This window comes from Diospyros lotus, chromosome 5, assembly GCF_014633365.1.
Source record: "Diospyros lotus cultivar Yz01 chromosome 5, ASM1463336v1, whole genome shotgun sequence".
NCBI classification, from domain to species: Eukaryota; Viridiplantae; Streptophyta; class Magnoliopsida; order Ericales; family Ebenaceae; genus Diospyros; species Diospyros lotus.
The window spans coordinates 33,519,744-33,540,284 of record NC_068342.1 but is presented as its reverse complement, the minus strand read 5'-3'; the positions used below and the strand labels follow the sequence as shown (position 1 = coordinate 33,540,284).

Sequence of the window (20,541 nt, the reverse complement as noted above, 5' to 3'; positions counted from 1 at the left end):
AGCTCAGGGGGTGTGATATTGTCTTGGGGGTCGATTGGATGAAGACTATCAGTCCATTGACCTTTGACTTCAACAAGTTGGAGGTGACGGTGGAGATTGACGGAAGGAAATTGACTTTGGTGGGAAGCTTGGAGCAAGGGGAGCGCAAGTTAATTTTGGGAAGGCAATTGCAGAAGTTGATACGAAAGAACAGAGAGAAGATCACACAACTATACTCTATATGTGCGGTGGAATATGAGGAAGGAGGAGTGCATACGGAGGATCAACCAACAAATACAGGGCCGACGATAGTCGAACTCCTAAATGAGGTAACCACTTGTGACAACTTGCACTTATTATTGACTGAATTTAAGAACTTATTCGTGGAACCTACATCCCTACCACCTCAAAGACCTCTTGATCATTCTATCCACATTAAGCCCAATGCAGAACCTATAAACATTCAGTCTTATCACTATGCACCCGTCCAAAAAATCAAAATTGAGAAACAAGTCAAAGACATGTTAGCCCATTCCATCATACAATCTAGCCAAAGTCCCTATGCTTTACCAATGCTTCTCGTAAAAAAAAAAAAGGATGGCACTTGGCGATTATGTGTGGACTATAGACAACTCAATTCTATTACTATAAAAAACAAATTTCCTATCCTTATCATTGAGGATTTGCTTGATGAACTCAATGGGGTGCTACCATTTTTTCTAAATTGGACCTTAGGGCTGGATATCATCAAATAAGAATGAAACCATTTGACATACCAAAAACAACATTCTGCACGCAACAAGGGATTTATGAGTTTACTGTTATGCCCTTCGCCCTTACTAATGCCCCAACCACTTTCCAAGCCTTGATGAACCAAATATTCAGCCCCTATTTGTGGAAATTTATACTTGTTTTCTTTAACGATATACTTGTATACAATCCAAACCTTGAGTAACATTTAGTCCACCTTCGGACAGCCTTTGAAGTCCTTAGATTTAATCAATTATATGTCAAGTTCTCTAAGTGTACTTTTGCAAAAGGGTGTCACGAGACAAGGAGATAACAGATTTTTGCGACTTAATTTGTGATTAAAACCGGTTATTACTTATTGTATTGCCTTAGTTATTCTCTTGCGTGTATTACTTTCCAGCTGGTTAGTTTGTTATGGCAAAATCTGTCAGGTGTTCAAGTGCTAGAATAGGACAAAATAGTTGGTTAGAAGGGGTGAGATCAGTTGTGGCAGCACTCACGGGACAAGCTATATAAGCTTGTTCCTTCTTCTGTTAAAGGCATTCAAGGAATTCAATCAAAGATTCTGTTATTTTCTCTCTTATTTCTCTTTCTCCCTTCATTTCTCTTCTATACTTCCCTCTACATTCTTCTTCCCTGTTCTAGCTCGCTACCTAGATTCACCCTGAATCAGGAGAGCTACTAAGTGTCATGGCACCGCTGTGACAAAGGGAGGTGGAATACTTATGCCATATTATTTTAAAAAGGGGAGTAAGTAATGATTCGAAGAAGATAGAAGCAATGGTGAGTTGGCCTAGGCCTGCAACAATTAAGGAGCTGAGGCGGTTTCTAGGACTAATCGGATACTACAAAAAATTTGTCCGAAACTATGGGGTAATCAGTAGGCCTTTGATTGAGCTACTTCAAAAGGATAACTTTCATTAGAATCCTAAAGTGGAGGCATCTTTTAGAGCCCTTAAGAAGGCCATGACCCAAGCCCCTGTTTTGGCACTGCTCGATTTTTCTAAGCCTTTTGATCTGGAGACCGATGCTTGTGACAATGGAGTGGGGGCGGTGCTAATGCAAGAGCGGAGATCATTGGCTTACATTAGCCAAGGTTTGACTCCTAAGCATTTAGGTTTGAGTGTATACGATAAGGAGCTGATTGCAGTGTTGGTGGTCGTGGATAAGTGCCGACATTATTTGGAGATCAATCCTTTTGTAATTAAGACTGACCATGAGAGTCTACATTTCTTGCTCCAACAAAGGCTATGTCACGGTGTGACAAAGGGAATTCCTTGAATCAGTGTGATTCAAGGGCGAACAGAAGTAAAGAGGGAGGAATGAGGAGCAGAGATGCAAGATAGGGAGGAGAATAGGAGAACAGAGAGCTATGAGAGAAAAAGTAATGGAGAAAAAGTTCTAATCATTCGATGTCCTCTCCCAAAAGGGTGGAAGAGTTAATATACTCACTCAGTGGAGTCGGAATCTCGCCCACTCAAGCAGTTACAACCGATTGCCTTATCCTTTCCCCTAACAGATTATCTTGTCTTTTCCTAAGGCCTTACACGTGGCCTAACATCCTAACTGATTGCTAGCTGGAATGGAAATACAATAACAGAAATAAGCAACTACAATGTAGCAGAAAATTAACCATGCTAAAAGCAAAAATTTAAAAGATAGCAGCAGGTCTGTGACAAGCTGCACACTCATTTGCAGCGGAAAAGGGGTTTCTAATCTCTTGGGATTGGACTACACCATCCAATATCGAAAGGGAAAGGAGAACTTGGTGGCGGATGCCCTGTCTAGAGAGAGGAGAAGGGGTCTTGTAAAGTTGTCACAACAGTAACACCTGATTGGGTCAAGGACATTGTAGGAAGTTATGTAGATACCGAGTGGTTGCAAAGGTTGTTGCCTCAATTGGCCGTCCACCCTAATGATCAACACGGCTATACACTTTCTAATGGAGTGGTCCGATTTAAAGGCAGAATTGTTGTGGGGTATGATGAGCAATTGAAGACTCAGATCATGTAAGTACTGCATGATTCACCATTAGGAGGGCATTCCAGGGCAAGTGCAACCTACCACAGAGTAAGACATTTTTTTTTATTGGCGTGGGTTGAAGAGAGAAGTGGTGCAATATGTGCTGGAATATGAGATATACCAACGCTGTAAACATGAGCAGGTTGCCTCTCCAGGGTTGCTGCAGCCATTACCCATACAGGAGCAAGCATAGGAGGACATTTCTATGGATTTCATAGAAGGTTTACCTAAATCAGAGGGCAAAGATACAATCCTAATGGTAGTAGACAAGCAAACTAAATTTGTCCACTTTATCAACCTTTACCCATCCTTTCTCAACTTCAAAGGTGGCCCCGTTGTTTTTGGATTCAGTAGGGAAGATTCATGGAATCCCTAAGACAATTGTGTAAGATAGGGATAAGCTTTTTACAAGTTCATTTTGGCAGGAGTTGTTCAAGCGTTTGAGGGTTGGGCTGCATTTGTCAACTGTTTATCACTGGGAAACCAACGGCCAAACAGAAAGGGTGAAACAATGCTTGGAAGCGTACCTACGGTGCATGTGTTTTGTTAGGCCTAGGAGCTGGCATAAGTGGTTATCCCTAGCACAATGGTGGTACAATTTGAGCTACCATACAGCCATCAAGCAAACTCCTTGTGAGGCCCTCTGTGGATACTGTCCACCCTTTTTGTTGGCTATCACAAGTTCATCAACTACCCTAGCGGATGTGGAGCACTATTTTCAGCAAAGGAGAGAGGTTCTAACAGAATTAAAAAGGGAGTTAGCTACAGCCCGCAATCGGATGGTGCAAGTTGCCAATAAGTGACATGACCCTAGGGTTTAGCTAGGGTCTAGGAAGGAATTTGGATAAGAATTAAGAGGAAGGAAGAGCAGAAAGGGAGGGGAAGTAAGAACAGAACAGAATTGAGGGAGAAAGAGAGAAAAGCTATGGGAGAGTATTGAGAGAGGGAATTGAGATTCAAATCATTCATTGAGCTCCTTTCTCTAACTACTAAAGCCTATTTATAGGCTCACAATTGAAGATGCTAATAACAACAACAACATAAAATGCAACTAATGCAACTAATAAGGAAAATACATGACATGTATTACTAATATATCCTTAGGGTTCCTTCGGGTCATGACAATCCCCACCCCTTCAAACAATTCTTGTCCTCAAGAATTGATAGTTGTTGACCCCATTCCTCAGCCGATTCCAACCTTAGCAATCTGGTTTCTTCTTCGCCTTTTCTTGTGCTTATCCCGTATCTTCCTTTTCTTTTGCCTTTTTGTGTCTTTTTCTTCCAAAACATCAGTACTATGACTTGCTGCAACAGCAAGTCCAGCCATCCTCCTTATTCTGATTTCCATTGAGAATGGTTCCAATTGATCCGTTATAGCTGCACCCATATCACTTCCAATCATAGAAAGGAATTCCAACTTTGCTGCAGGCCAAAATCTGATTCGGCGTTGCAGCTCTCCAACTGAAAGAGGAATAAACAAAACAGCAAAAGTTTTGCTCCCCTCAACAAAATTTTCATTGTAATCTTCAAACTCCGAGGTTGGCGTAGTCCTATCCTCTCCCTTCTTCACAACCTCTTCTCCTTCCGTATCTTCAATAGAGATTTCCTAGACCTCCATGTCAACTATCCCTTCTCCAATATCCGAACTTCTAAACCGTGTGGCAGCAGCCTCCTTTTCCCTCATCTTTTGAACCACATGGTTGTTCTCAGCAACTGCAGTATTGTGCAAGTCCTCAGCCTCCTACTTTTTCCTTTGGTCTAAATCTTCATCGATTGCATTTTTTCCTTCAACAACTTCAGTATTAGCTTCCTTAGAACTATCGTTAAGTAGTTCCAACCCGGATTTTTCCGTTAAATCTCCTTTAGCTACATATGGTCCTTTACAAACTTGCGAGCTGCTCTTACGATAACTTTCCGGTGGCAGTCCATGCTTTCTACAAATGGCTTCTAGTGTCAATTCTTGCAGCCTCGCTTTCTTTGCAGCTTGTTCCACCGTCGTAGGGCAAAACATTTTCACACTAAGCCTTAACACATCGTCAAGACCATTAATGAATCTTGATACAAAGTAATGTTTTGACAAGGCTAGCTGAAAGCTCCACATCAATGCCCTTAATTCTTCAAACCTCTCTTGATATTCAGTCACTGATCCTTCCTGCTTAAGTTTGTTGAACTCCTCAATCACATTAATCATGTTCTTCTCCCCAAATTGGTCACACAGATCTTTAGCAAAATCAGTCCACCTGACCTCCCCTTCCCTTGTTGCAGCACATAGTCCATCAGCCATCTCCTCCATCTAATTCCTTGAAAATTCACTGCTGTAACAACCTCTTGTTCAACTTTTAAGAATCTCTCCGAAAATTGATTCCGGTACTAAAAATCAGCAACCCAAGCCAATGTAATTGCTGCTTCCAATTCAGCAAACTTAATCCGCTTCAGACATTGCCCTAGAAGTAGCCTAGATCTGAATCATCTTTTTAGTTGCTGCTGAATGGCCTCCAAATCAATTTCCGAAATCTGATCAGGTTGTTCGGCCTTCAAGTTCACCGGAATTCATTCACTGAAAATTCAGTCACTGAAATTGCTTTGATAAATTGCCAAGACCTACTGATAATCGATCGCTTCCAAATCCGCAACCTTAGCAGCTTCAAGTTTGGCCAACCTAATTCCACCTCAAATGAAATGCACTGAGATATGGATCTGGATCTGCTTGATTAACTCAAACAAGAATCAGCAGCCAAGGAGCTGCTCGATTAATTCGATCAAGTCAGCTGATAATTTCTCCGAATTGAATCACACTCCGAGGTGCAGCGATTACTCAATATTCACTTCTGACCTAAGCTTCCTTCTCGCCTCAATCTTACTTCAACAATCGAGGATCGAATTTGTGTTTGGCCTTCAATTTCGCCTACTCACAACTTCCAACTTCACCAGAATTCCGTCATTGGAACCTCACAAATCTGCCTCGATCAGCCCTATCCTGATTCGCTTACTCCCAAGTAGCCACCAAGATGCAGCTGATTGATTGCACCTTCAACAATTCCAAGTCTCACCGCGCAGAGCTGCCAGAATTACAATCGAATCGCAGCTATCCATACAACTGAGTTCCCATCCACGAGGCTACCACCTGCTTCGTCTTTAGCTTCTGAATTGCCTAGCCTTGTTTCGCTCCTAACAACTGATCCGCAATCGACAACCTTCCTTACTCCTACCTTGGTCACATGCAATGACCTAGACTAGTTCCGAGAGTCGTTCGCCTTGTGTTACCTCCAATTCCGACCCTCACTAATTTGCTGAGGACTATCGGATCTATTGCAGCTAAATTGTCACGATAATGCTTTGCGGTAGTCTTTCTAAGGAATCGATTGGTTTCTTTGGCTGCCAGAAACCAATCAGAATTCGTTGATCACTGTCAGAACTCTCCCGACACGTGTCATCTTCAATTTCGAGCGAAAATTGCTTTGCTAGGCTTCGCCTTCCAAATTTGAGTTCAACTCCGGCTTGCAACTGGTCGCTATCTACTCACAACCAACGCCAATCAAGATCCGCAGTGGATTCGCCACCCAATCACCGTCCACTTCAAGCTTGCATCGTCGGAAATCGCTGCTTATTCCCAAACTTTGCTTCCGATCGCGACAGCTTTCAAATTCTGAAAATCAACCTTCAGAATTTGCTGCACGGAATCGCCTTGGTCAATGGCTAAACTTCCGGATCACAGCCAAGGATAACCTGGTTTACTTCTGCTTCAAAAGTCAAACCAAAATGGCCAGAATTCACCGTCGATAATCGTTGGAATTTCTCACAAAGAAAATCGCCGAGGAACGATAACTCTGATACCAAATGACATGACCCTAGGGTTTAGCTAGGGTCTAGGAAGGAATTTGGATAAGAATTAAGAGGAAGGAAGAGCAGAAAGGGAGGGGAAGTAAGAACAGAACAGAATTGAGGGAGAGAGAGAGAAAAGTTGTGGGAGAGTATTGAGAGAGGGAATTGAGATTCAAATCATTCATTGAACTCCTTTCTCTAACTACTAAAGCCTATTTATAGGCTCACAATTGAAGATGCTAATAACAACAACATAAAATGCAACTAATAAGGAAAATACATGACATGTATTACTAATATATCCTTAGGGTTCCTTGGGGTCATGACAATAAGAAGAGAAGTGCATGAACCTTTGTTGTGGGGGATATGGTGTTCTTAAAAGTGAAGCGCTTTCTGCAACCTACTTTTTCAAATATCCCAGTGTCCAAGTTCAGCCCAAAGTATTTCGGGCCTTATACTATACTTGCTAAAGTGGGAGAGGTAGCATATCGGATGCAATTACCTGCTGGAGTGAAGGTACACCCCGTATTTCATGTTTCATTATTGAAGAAAGCAGTTGGCCCTCATATTGCCACCAGCCCCTTGTTACCACCGCTGGAAGAGGAATCGGAAGTTCTGATCAATCCTGTGCTACCACCTATGGCAAAGGACTCTAAAGTGGTGATAGAAGCCTAGGCCATTGTGGATAGGAGAGTTATATACGAGGGTACAACTCCTATTACCTAAGTTTTGATCAAGTGGTCTCACTTACCTCTGGATCAACCAACAAGGGAATATTTGTCGAATGTGCTGAAGCAATTTCCTCGGGCTATCAGTCTTCTCTAATTCTTGAGGACAAGAATTGTTTCATCGGGGGGAATTAGTTAGGAGTAATAAGGGAATGTGGGTAACTGTATAACTAATAGGGCAAGGAGGTTGAATTGGCAGGAATTATGGTTAGTTAGCCAATAGATTGGATGTATGCCTAATAAGTAGGCTATTGTAGAAGGAGAAGGAGTTTTTGGATTGAATAACTAATTCTCTCTCTCTCTCTACGCCTAATAAGAAGGCTGTTGTAGAAGGAGAATGAGTTTTTGGATTGAATAATAAATTCTCTCTCTCTCTCTCTCTCTCTCTCTCTACGCCTAATAAGAAGGCTGTTGTAGAAGGAGAGTGAGTTTTTGGATTGAATAACAAATTCTCTCTCTCTCTCTAACCTCATTCTCTCCCTAATTTCTGTTCTTATTGGAATTCCTCTTGGAATTCCACCCTATTGTCAAACCCTAATCTAAGGGCTTGACAATTTGTTGAGAAACCATTATGCATAACATGAGCTATAAAAGTCTGTAAGAATAGCAACAACTAGGATTTGAAACTGTAGGCAAAGACACCTTACCCCTTCGAATTATCCTCTATTTATAACCTCAGAATTTACATCTTAGGAATCTAAAAGGGGAAAGAATGCATAAGGAAAGTATATACAAGAATCATCCTAATTACAACTATTTACAGCCTTGCACCACAAAGGTCAACCTTCCCATAATAACCATATATTTATAGCTGTAACAGCTAGTGAACTAAAACGCGGCCAAGGCGACTGCCTAACCGCATGAACCGCCTGGCCGATTATGGCCTAATCGGCCGCTTAGGCCGCGTGAATCAATTTAGTATAAATTTATTAGGATTTTTGTTTCCCCTTAACCCATTACCCCTTCTCTCTCACACGCACTGCCACCGACTGTCTATTGCAGAGTTGTCGTCACCGTTGTCTCTCTCGTGCTCGCACGCCGCCACCGTATTTTGCAGTTGCAAAGTCCCCGTCGCCGCTTTCCATTCCTATTAGCCTTCTCGTCGCACGCCGTTGCCCCCGTCATAAACAGTGGACTTGCCGCCGACCTTCATTCCACTCTGGTTGTCTCTTGCAGTTTCATCTTCCTCACTACTGCTTGTTGTTGCCTCTTTTCTTTTTGTTTTTTTGTTATTTAATTTATTATTTATGTTAATATTTGATTATTTGTTATTCACTTATTTGAATATTTATTAATGTTTTAAAAATTTTAATATTTGTAACTTGCAAGCAAGCAACAAACAAAGCCAACAAGTAGCATGCAACAAGCTGCCTTTGTTGCTGCTTGTTGTTGCAGTGATGCTGCTTGTTGCTATTGTTGGCTCCTTGGCTTTGTTTGTTAGCTAGTTGTCTATTTTAATTCAATCATTCAATGTCAATTTACTGAGGAAAAAAAAGAAGAAAAAAGAAAGTCATGTCGGATGGAATTGGGAGTACGGAAGCATTGTCCGATGCCGCCTTAGTTCTTAAAAGGAAATCAAATGATGTCGGATGGGAGTATGGAATGTTAATTAATCCGAAGAATATGGATAAAGTTAAATGCAAGTTGTGTGGTAAAGTTATGTCTGGAGAAGTTTACAGAGTCGAAGAACACATCGGCCACATTTCCGGAAATGTTTCTGCATGTCCAAAATCTTCTTCGAATGATAAAGCTAAATGCAAGAATGCTATTGCCGAGGCAAAGAGTAAGAAGAAGAATAAGAAGCAAGAGGATGATTTGATGAGATCCTCTGTTAATATTTCTAAAAATGGGTTAGCGTTGGATGATGAAGATGAATTGGAAGAGTTAGGGAGCAAAAAAGCACCCCGTACTCTTGGCCCTATAGATAAGTTTACAAGCTCCATTAGTCCTGAAATTTGTTTGAGCTCAAGAATGACGCGAAGGCAGCAAAATATTAGTGAAGCACTATTTAAAGAGAGAACATAGACTATACAGGGATATTGTGCTAGATGGGTGTACGAAGCTAGTATACCTTTCAATGCTATGGATCACGATAGCTTCAAATTATTTATTGAGGTGGTTGGTCAATTTGGGCCGAGCTTCAAATCTCCTAGTCAATACCAGTTAAGGGAACCATTATTAAAGGAAGAGGTTGACAGAATGAAAGAGTTACTGAAGAAGCATGAAGAAGAGTGGGCACAAAATAGGTGCTCTATTATGACAAATGCTTGGATAGACAAAAAAAAAAAGGAGCATCATGAACCCATGTGTTAATTCTAGCATAGGTACTGCTTTTCTTTCTTCAAAAGAATCATCAGATGAAGCACATACAAGTGAACTCATATTTGAGTATGTGGACAAGTGCATTAAGCAAGTTGGGCCACAAAATGTCGTCCAACTAGTAACCGACAATGCTGCCAACAATATGGGAGCGACAAAATTATTGAAGCTGAAGAGGCCAAATATCTTTTGGACATCATGTGCTACTCATACCAACAATTTGATGCTTGAAAGTACTGAAAAAATGCCGAGATATAAGAAAGTCATTGATCAGGCAAAGAGTTTGACAATCTTCATTTATGCATACCATAAGACCTTGTCCTTAATGAGGCCATTTACGAAGAAGAGGAATATAGTGAGACCAGGAGTCACTAGATTTGCTTCTTCTTTCCTTACTTTGCAGAGTTTGATGGAGAAAAAAGCCCAATTGAGGACAATGTTTAACAGCTCTGAATGGGAGGCGTGTAAATGGTCAAAGCTTGTTAAAGGGAAAGCAGCATATGCTACTGTGATGAGCATTGCTTTTCGGAATGGTGTAACTTTATGCCTTAAGGTTTTTACACATTTAGTAAAGGTGCTTCGAATTGTTGATGCAGATAAAAAACCTTCTATGGGCTTTTTATATGGAGAGATTAAGTAGGCAAATGAAGATATTAAGGAGGCCCTAAATAATCTTGAGAAAAACTATCAAATTGTTATAGAGATTATTGAAACAAAGGTGAAAGATAGGCTAGATAGTCCATTGCATTTGGCGACTTACCTTTTGAATCCCTACTACCTTTTCAAGAATAAGAATATATATCTTGATAATGAAGTGATGGATGGGCTTTTTAATTGTGTGGAGATGTTTTATCATAGCGATAATCATTTTGAATTGCAAGATCATGTCATAAATGTTGAGTTGCCAAAGTATACTCATAAAGAGGGAGCTTTTGGAAAAGTGTGGGCAGCTCAAGAGTGTGCAAAAAATGATAGACAATTATAATCCAAGTATAAAATTCCTTTAATCCTTTTCTTAGTTCCTAATGTGTATTAGTGAATAAATTTGTTTACTTTATACTTGTTAATTTATGTAGTTACATGGTGAATGACTTATGGAAATCAAACTCCAAACTTGCAATGAATGGCAACAAGGATCCTCTCGTTAACCAGTAGTTCATCTGGTTGTGAAAAAAATTGGAGCACTTTTGAAGGGGTTAGTACATATCTTAAAACTTGCAATGAATGGTAACAAGGATCCTCTCGTTAACCAGCAGTTCATCTGGTTGTGAAAAAAATTGGAGCACTTTTGAATGGGTTAGTACATATCTTAAAACGTTTTTAATATTTTAATTTCATTATCCTATGAAAGTATGAACTATATTTCTTTAATATCAATGACTTATCTATCATTTAAATTGATATTACTTTTATTTTATTTATGTAGATACATACGAAGAAAAGAAATAGACTGGATGTGCATCGATTGAACAATCTTGTCTATGTCCAATTTAATGCAAAACTGATGAACAAGTAAAAGAAGGAGAAGGAAAAGAATGTTGATGTGCTGCTTGCTAGTGATGCCAGTAATGCACAAGGATGGATTGTTGAAGGAGGAGATGATGAAGACATTGAGCCTGGTACGGGGCTTACTTGGGAAGCGGTTGGTGAAGCATCCAGAGCAGACGAGATGTTTCAACCTCGAAGAAGTTCTAGAATGAGAGAGCTTCATGAAGATGATTTCCAATCAGAAGAAAAAGAAGATGAGCAAGAGCTCAATGAATTTGATTTTGAGTCTGATGAAGATCATGTGTTGGAAGAATATGGAAAGGAATAAGTCCAATTAGATAGTTAGATACTGTCATGGTCCTAGGGTTTAGCCTAGGACTAGAATGGAAATCGGAAGGATCCGATTCATTTAAAATCAAGAACAGAATGTATAGAGGGGAGATTGAAGAATGGGGGGAGAAATTAGAAAGAATGGAGGGAGAATGGCAGAAAACGAGAGAGAGAGAGAGAGAGATTAGGGAGAAATCTTGGAAGAGAATTGAGAATTCAATATCAAAATCAGCATCCTTTTACAGAAGAAGGATCAAGCTTATATAGTTTGAACCATGGGTGCTGCCACAGCATATCACACCCACTCTAACTAACTGATTTGTCCTATTCTAACACATGGACACCTAGTAGATTCTACCATAACAAACTAGCCAGCTGGAAAGAAAATACAAATAAGAGAATGAAATACTAAGGCAATACAAGTAAGTAATATCCAAGCCGATACAAAACTTGGCCGCAAAATTATACGTCTACCATGATGCTCTTTTATTGTTCCTTAGGTCATGACAGATACTTAGATTCTTCAAGTATGATTTATGTTGCATTATTGTTGCTTTTGTCTTATTGAACCTAAAATTGATCTACAACAATTTGTTTTCTCATACTTAATTCTATATTTCACTTGTCATTCCATTATTATCGTATTATTGGTTTATGTTGCATTATTCATGCTTTTCAACTTTGATTTAATTGAAAATAACATCAAATTACATCACAATGTTAAAAAACAAAAACAAAAAAAAAACAACAATTTTCCTAGGCCCCAGCCTGATGCCCGACTAGCACCTAACGCCTTTTAGAACACTGGCAACAGTTGTCTTACCAGCCCACTTTTACCCGAGATAGTTGAAAACCTAGAGTTCACATGGTCAATGCCACCTGATAGAATTAAGGCTTGGGATGTAGTTTTAGATAATAGAGGAGGAGGGAGGGAGCATTGCCTTCAAGAGGTAGACCTGGTAAAAAGTGCCGTGAAGAGAGCATTCTAATAATAACATATATACATGCACATACATAATATCTGTTAAGTCAAATATGACAAAATGACATCTCAAGGCATCAACTCATAACCTTGCAGGAAGAGGTCCCATATGATCTTCATATACAAAAAAATAATAAAAAACAGAACTTAACATTAAGGCTTACTTGAGTATTATAAGTCAGCTCATTTGACTCTTTTTTTTTGGATTTCATAGCAGACAATTATTTAGGAAAAAAGTACCGAGATAGAATGATAGGTCCAAGTTTTTATGACTTCCCACACCATTCGCAACTTGCCAGCAAAAGTCTATGTCCAACTCGAGACTAAAAGCACAAACTTTAGAGGTACACTGTCCTTGGTATCGGAATAAATGATCCACAATATCAACCTAAATGGGTATCATGCCATTTCTTAGAACAGAAGCATAAATTGCTCGCAGGGCAAGTGTCTGCATAGCTGATTCTTTGCATAGAAAGGCATATCTACAGAAAACTCATACTTTACTGGACATTAAACACTACGTTCCAATAAAACAGTTCCACACCTACAGCTTCAGGAGCACACCCACAAGATTCATCAAATTGACATGAAGGGATAAAAATAATGACCAAAACAAAAGATCCGGAAAGAAGAAGTTGCCAACTCACTTCTGATCCAAGGATACTTTTATAGAAGAAGCAACTGAATCAACATACCAATACAGAAGATGAACTATTTTTTGTGTTGTATAACATTTAAAATTGAAGCAATATGCAATCAACCATTGAAATTGCTGCCACCAACCAAATATCCATCCTTACTCAATAGAAAAAAATAAATGCCCTTACCTTGTTTTTGGAACGGTCTTTTTCCTTGACTTGTTGCTTGTACTTTTCCTTGTTGTAGTCCATGAGTTTGCAAACAGGGGGTTTAGCATTTCGTTGAACCTGTAAATGTAAAACAAGATGGTTTAGCCTACACATAAGAACTTCAAAAAAGAAAAAAACAAAAAAATCTACATACTTCAACATACACTTCTACAAAATCAAAATAAGCTATGTAAAACAATCCAATGCAGCATGTTGCATTGGGTGATGATTAACCCATACACATAATCAAAGAAAATCAAGACAATTGTCCATTTATCTGAACCTTGGAGGCCAGACACTGAGTGTTTCTTTAATCTACAAGACTATAATCCAATTTCCATAGAACTTTCATAATGAAAAGAGAAAAACCAAAGGATGATGAAGTGAGCATGTAACTATAGCCATAATCCTATGAATCAGCAAGAGGAGGGTGACTAACCAATTGAAGAAGACAACATTCAGGTATATCAGAAACATGTGTCACGACCCCAAGGGTAGATTAGGTATAGGATATTATACGTATTAATTAGTGGTTGTACCTTACTGCTTGATAGTTTGTACCTTTACCAAAAAAAGCCTATAAATATGGTTGTAACCTAGAGAATTAGTCATGTTGTGAAATTAACTGAATTCTAATTTTCCCTCTCAATTGTTCTGTTCTCCCTCTCGTTCTCCTCTATCCTCCTCTATTCTTGTTGTCTCCCCCCATTTCTACCTAATTCTTCCCCATACTCTTCTCAATTTCCCATCCAAACCCTAGGTCGTCACATTTGGTATCAAAGTCGATCAATCTTCAGCTGTGATTCCGACAAAGGTAGTTAGGGTCGGTCACTATAATCCATTGGCCAGCGCTTCTTGGCGTGATTCCGAGTAGAGTAGTTGATCCTTTGAAAGCGAAGCAGAGTAAGCAATTCTCAGCTGAAACAGAACTGATCGAGTTATAGGAGGCGATTCAAGAAGCTGAGCTAGCAACGATTCTCAGGCTGTTGATTTCTCCATTCCAACACTGTTATCTTTTTTACGTAGTGAATTTCGAGTTGACTCAAAGGCAGAAGAGATGGCCTGAAATCGAGCGAGCTAGGCAATCCAACCCAATGATCTTGGTAGCGAGCAGAGCTAGGCAATCTTCGAGCAATTCGCAGCTCGGAATTGAAGGCAAAGTAGAGGAATGTAGTTCTCGACTCAAAATTGAAGGCAGATCAGAGTTTACAGTTATCGACTACTGCAGGGTGGCTTGGGCAATACCTACAAGTTAATTTTTGGCAATGATTTCTAGCGATTTAGAGCACCAGAGCCAATCAACTATCAGCTGATTGATTTCTGATGCTTCTCCATTATTAATTTCCAACTATGATCTGGAGGCGAACTCCGCCTGGGGATGTTATCCACTACCGGTCCCAAGCCCGAATAAAGGAGGAGGGTTGTGTTAGGTAGCCGACAGCCAACGTAAAACTTAGTCGGATCCAAAACATGAACTCTAGACAAATTATGAAAAAACGTTTGGGCATGGGCGTAACCCTTCATAGCAACGCGCTACACTGCCCGCTTGTAGTGTCAAGTGAGCTAGGGCCGCTGCATCGGCGCCCGGATGTAGTGACAAATGAGCAAGAGTTCCCGCATTTGCTTGGACGGATGTGGGTAAAGAAGTTAGTCCAACATCAAAATCAAAACCAAAATCAAAATCAAAACCAAAAACAAAATCAAAAAGAAAATCAAATTCAAAGTCAAAGACAAAAACAAAATCATAGATTAAGAATTGGGTCATGGAACATAGGAACATTAACAGGCAAAGCTATGGAAGTGGTAGATGTGATGATTAGGAGAAAGATTAATATTATGTGCCTTTAGGAGACAAGATGGGTAGGGAAAAAAGCAAAAACTTTGTCAGAAAATGGATATAAAATATGGTATACAGGAAATGATCGAGCAAAAAATGGAGTGGGGATCATTATGGATAAAAGCTTAGTAGATGAGGTAGTGGATATAAAGAGAATAGGGGATAGGATTATTATGGTGAAGGTTATTCTAAGAAGAATGACTATGAATATCTTTAGTACATATGCACCACAAGCAGGGTTAGGTGAGGAGATAAAAGCAAAATTCTGGGAGGACCTAGAGGGACTCATACAAATGATACCAAGACGAGAGAAAGTGATTATAGGAGGTGACTTAAATGGTCACGTGGGTAAAGACGGAAACGACTATAGAGAGGTACATGGAGGGTATGGATTCGGGGAAATTAATAATGAGGGTAAGTCTATTCTAGATTTTGCAATGGCATATGGGCTCATCATAACCAATACTAGGTTCAAAAAACGAGACGAACACTTAATCACATATAAAAATGTCACATCAAGCACCCAAATAGATTACTTCCTCATGAGACAAGAGGACCGGGTATGTTGTAGAGATTGTAAGGTGATACCAGGAGAGTGTTTGACTACTCAACATAGGCTTCTAGTACTTGACGTCCAAGTAAGAAATTGGAAGAGAAAAAATCACATAAAACAAAATCCAAGAATCAGGTGGTGGGATTTAAAAGGGGAGAAATAACTAATCTTCAAAGAAAAATTAAGGGGTAGAAGAGAATGGAATGGAGAAGGACAGACAAACCAAATGTGGAGAGAAATGGCTAATGCCCTGAGAAACACAGCAAAGGTAGTGCTTGGAGAGACAAATGGTAGAGCCTCTAACCTTAAGGAGTCTTGGTGGTGGAATGAAGAACTGTATATCAGTGCAACAATGAAGAAAATCAAAAAAATTATAGAGAATCAAAAAAGAAAGCAAAAAAAGCTGTTAGTGAAGCAAGATCAAAAGCATACGAGAATCTATATGAATGACTTGATACAAAAGATGGAGAAAGGGATATATATAAATTAGCTAAAGCAAGAGAAAGAAAAACAAGGGATTTAAATCAAGTGAAGTGCATAAAAGATGAAAATCAAAATGTATTAGTAAATGAGGGAGTGATTAAGGAGAGATGGAAGGAGTATTTCACAAAATTATTCAATGATGATGGCAACACAAGAGTTAGGTTGGGACATCTTAGTAACTCCGAAGGGAACGTGAGTATACATTTTATCGATGCATAAGTCCAAATGAAATAAGGCAAGCATTAAAAAAGATGAAAAATCATAAGGCGGTGGGACCGGATAATATACCAATAGAAGCATGGAAATGCATGGGAGAATAGGGTATCTCCTGCCTAACGAAATTATTTAACGCGATTCCTAAATCAAAAAAGATGCTAGATGAGTGGAGGAAGAGTACTTTGGTCCCTATATATAAGAACAAATGAGATGTTCAAAACTGTGAAAATTACAGAGGAATTAAGTTAATGAGCCATACCATGAAACTCTGGGAGAGAGTAATAGAGCAGAGGCTCAGAAAATAAAGAAACAGAGGTCTCAGAAAATTAGTTTGGTTTCATGCCCGGTAGATCAATAATGGAAGCTATATACCTACTGAGGCGCCTAATGGAAAGGTATCGGGATCATCAGAAGGACCTACATATGGTATTTATAGATCTAGAAAAGGCCTATGATAGGGTCCCTAGAGAAGTATTATGGAGGGTTTTAGAGAAGAAAGGAGTCCGAATAGCCTATATACAAGCCCTTAAGGACATGTATCATGGTGCAGAGACAAGGGTCAGAACATGCGGAGGGGATACTGAACCGTTTAAAATTACAATAGGATTGCATCAAGGTTCTGCATTAAGTCCATACTTATTTGCTTTAGTAATGGATGAACTCACTAAAGATATTCAGACAGAGGTGCCATGGTGTATGCTATTTGCAGATAACATAGTGTTGGTGGATGAAACAAAAGAAGGAGTGAACACTAAGCTTGAGTTATGGAGAAATAGTTTAGAATCTAAGGGATTTAAATTAAGCAGAAAGAAAACAGAATATATGGAATGTAAATTTAGTAAGAATGCAAGAGTGGAGGATGTTATAATAAAATTGGAAGACCAAATCTTACAAAAAAAAGACCATTTTCGATATTTGGGATCAGTAATTCAAAAAGATGGAGAAATTCACGAGGATGTCACAAATAGAATTAAGGCAGGTCGGCTAAAATGGAGAAATGCATCAGGGGTATTATGTGATGATAAAATCCCATTAAAATTGAAAGGAAAATTCTATAGGACAGCTATAAGACCAGTTTTGTTGTACAGCTCAGAATGTTGGGCAGCCAAATACCAACATGAGCAAAAGACGAGTGTAGCGGAGATGGGGATGTTAAGATGGATGTGCGGCCATACAAGAAAAGATAAAATTAGAAATGAAGTTATTCGTAATAAGATAGGAGTAGTGCCAATAGAGGAGAAGATGAAAGAGACTAGACTAAGATGGTTTGGTCATGTGAGAAGGAGACCAAGAGACGCTCCTGTGAGGAAAGTTGATGAAATGGAACAATTAATCAAAAAAAGAGGTAGAGGCAGACCTAAGAAGACTTTGAGGGAGACATTAAAATTTGATATGAAGTGTATGGATCTCAATGAAGATATGACAAAAGATAGAAATACATGGAAGTCTAGAATTCATGTAGCTGACCCCACATAGTAGGATAAAGGCTGGATATGTTGTTGTTGTTGTTGTTGTGATCTGGACGCAATGCCTACAAGCAAACCAGAATTGAACAATTGGTAGATTAGGTTTGCTAAACAGGGAGAGTGAATTGAGGTAGATTAAGTCTCTGTAGATTTAGGTGGATTCAAGAACTGGCGCGTTTACTGATAGGCAATCCCTTGCAGTGATTAGAAACGATAATTTGAAGTAGACGAACTGTGGAAATGGCATTGACCAAAGGAACTGAGAAAACATGGGAAAGTATTGTGCAGTCGTGGGAGAAAAGTTGCGCTAACTTCAAGCAAAAGCTAAACCAAATGGACGAATTGCTGATTTGGCTTGCTAAGATGTATCGGGTCAGTATTCCGACTGAAATTGAGAATAATTGGACTAAGTTTGTGGAGGATCGAAGTGACCAATCTGGAGACAAATCAATGACCGATGCAATTGACAAATTTCATAAACTAAAGCAGGTCAAATCAGTGATGGAGTATCAAGACTGGTTTGAAGAATTAAAATCCTTGATGTTGACTTTGCAACCTGCCTTGACGGAGTGGTACTTTGTTTCCAATTTCATCAGTAGCCTTAAAGATGAACTACAAACAACTATCACGATGATGCAACCTGCCAGTGTTAAGCTGGCTACTGAGAAAGCGATATACCAAAAGCATGGGCTACCTCCTCAAAATTATGCTATGAGCAGCCAGCAGATTGGCGGTACTTCTAAAGCTACCAATCAAGTAGTGCAGGAAGCTGATGAAGTAGCATTGAAAGAGGAGGATTGCGAGGAAGATAGTGTTCATGCAACTGATGGGAGGGAAATTGAGAGTTCACAAACCCCTCAGGTTGAGTCATAAAAACAGTTTCTGTCAAGTCACCATTAAAAAATGCATTATTCACATCCACTTGTTGGATATCCCAACCAAACATGAAATCTAAAGAGAACAACACCCTAATTGTTGGTGCCTTTAAAACAAAGTTGAAAGTTTCTGCATAATCTATCCCTAGTGTTTGGAGAAAACCCTTGGGTACTAACCAAGACTTGTGTTTAAGAATAGACCCATCAAATTTATGCTTGACCCAAAATATCCATTTGCAGCCAATAAGGTTCACGTCCTAAGAAAACGGAACAAGATCCCAAGTGTGATTACAATGCAAGGCTGAAAATTCCTCCTCTATAGCTAAGTCCATCGTAAAGAGCCTCATGAACTGAACTGGGTTCAAGAGTACTCACTAAGGCATGTGGTGAAGAGGTCACAAGTTGTTTAGCCTTAGATCGAGTGAGCATAGGATGCACAGATGGAATTGGAATAGGTTTTGATTTAGGCAAGGAAATGGAAGCAGTAGGTGACTGAGAAGGAAGAGGATGTGGCTCATGAGTAGAAGACAAAGAAGTAGGAGATGAAACATGAAAGGTCAATAGGAAGAGATGGTGACAAGTCAAGAGTTCAGGGTTGTGCTACTCGAGGAGATGAAGAATTTGTAGAAGAAGAAGGAAGAGATTGAAAGAAAGTAGTAACCCACGAGAAGGTGACTGGGAGATAATAGGAGATGAAAACAAAGAAGGAAAAGGAAATTCATTAGGATTGAACTTCACATGCCTAGAGACATAAACCTTTCTCGATGGATGCAAACACTTGTAGCCAACATGAGATTGACTATATCCAAGAAACACACATTTAATGGAATGGAAATCAAATTTATGCTTGTTATAGGGTCCAAGGAAAGGAAAACAAGCACAACCAAAAGGTTGAAGTAAGAAATAATTTGGTTGTTTTCAATAGAGTAATTCAAATAGGGTATTAAATTGGATGGGAGAAGCTAGTAATAAATTTATTGTATGAACTGCAGTTTGAAAGGCTTCTACCCAAAATTTTAGAGGCATATGAGCATGAGCCAATAGAGTTAGGCTTATTTCAACAACATGTCTATATTTTCTTTCTGCTACACCATTCTATTGGTGAGTATAGGGGCAGGTAAATCAAGGTTGGATACCACTATTGTGAAGTTAGGGTAAAAGGCTTTAAATTCCCCCCCCCCCCCCTGTCAATTTGTAAAGCTCTAAGTTTGGTTGATATTGAAGTTCAGCAAACTTGTGAAACATGATAAAGATAGACAAGGCATCAGACTTGAATTTCAAAGGATATAGCCAAGTATATCTAATGTATGCATCCACAAAAATAATGCAATATATGTCCCCTTGATAGATAGAACAGGAGATGGACCCCATAGATCTGAATATATCAATTCCAAAGGTTTGGTTGATTTAATTTCACAATCAGCAAATGGAAGCTGATGCATTTTACCAAGTTTACATGAATCACAAAACGGAAGAGCTAAATGAGAGCAAGGAACACGAATTTTATTCAATATAAATTGCAATACACAAAAAGATGGATGCCCCAATCGTGCATGCCATTGCTGACATACACTAGTAGTATTTTGAGCTACATTAACACTATGTGATAGCTTATGAGAAAATGAATTATGTCTATTACATGTATTCAACTGTCTATTACATGTATACAAAGAAACATCAAGATTAGAAAACAAAGCAGGCTTGACGAATTGGACCGAGTGGCTATGAGCAGCAAGATCAAGTACTGGAACTAGCCGATAAAGTCCATCCTTAAGGTATCCTTGAAGTAGCACCAGCCCAAAATCCTTGTTCTTGATCACACAAGAATTAGAGTCAAATTCAG

The 20,541-nt window shown here is 39.3% G+C and overlaps 1 protein-coding gene across 1 annotated transcript in view; it reads right to left on the bottom strand.

Annotated features, from left to right (window-relative positions):
* LOC127801462 (translation initiation factor IF3-1, mitochondrial) overlaps window positions 1-20,541 on the bottom strand; it is a 42,623-nt gene that overhangs the window by 15,882 nt on the left and 6,200 nt on the right. Inside the window, exon 4 of the mRNA XM_052336645.1 lies at window positions 13,248-13,346. Coding sequence (XP_052192605.1) covers window positions 13,248-13,346 — 99 coding nt within the window. The remainder of the gene's footprint in view (window positions 1-13,247; window positions 13,347-20,541) is intronic.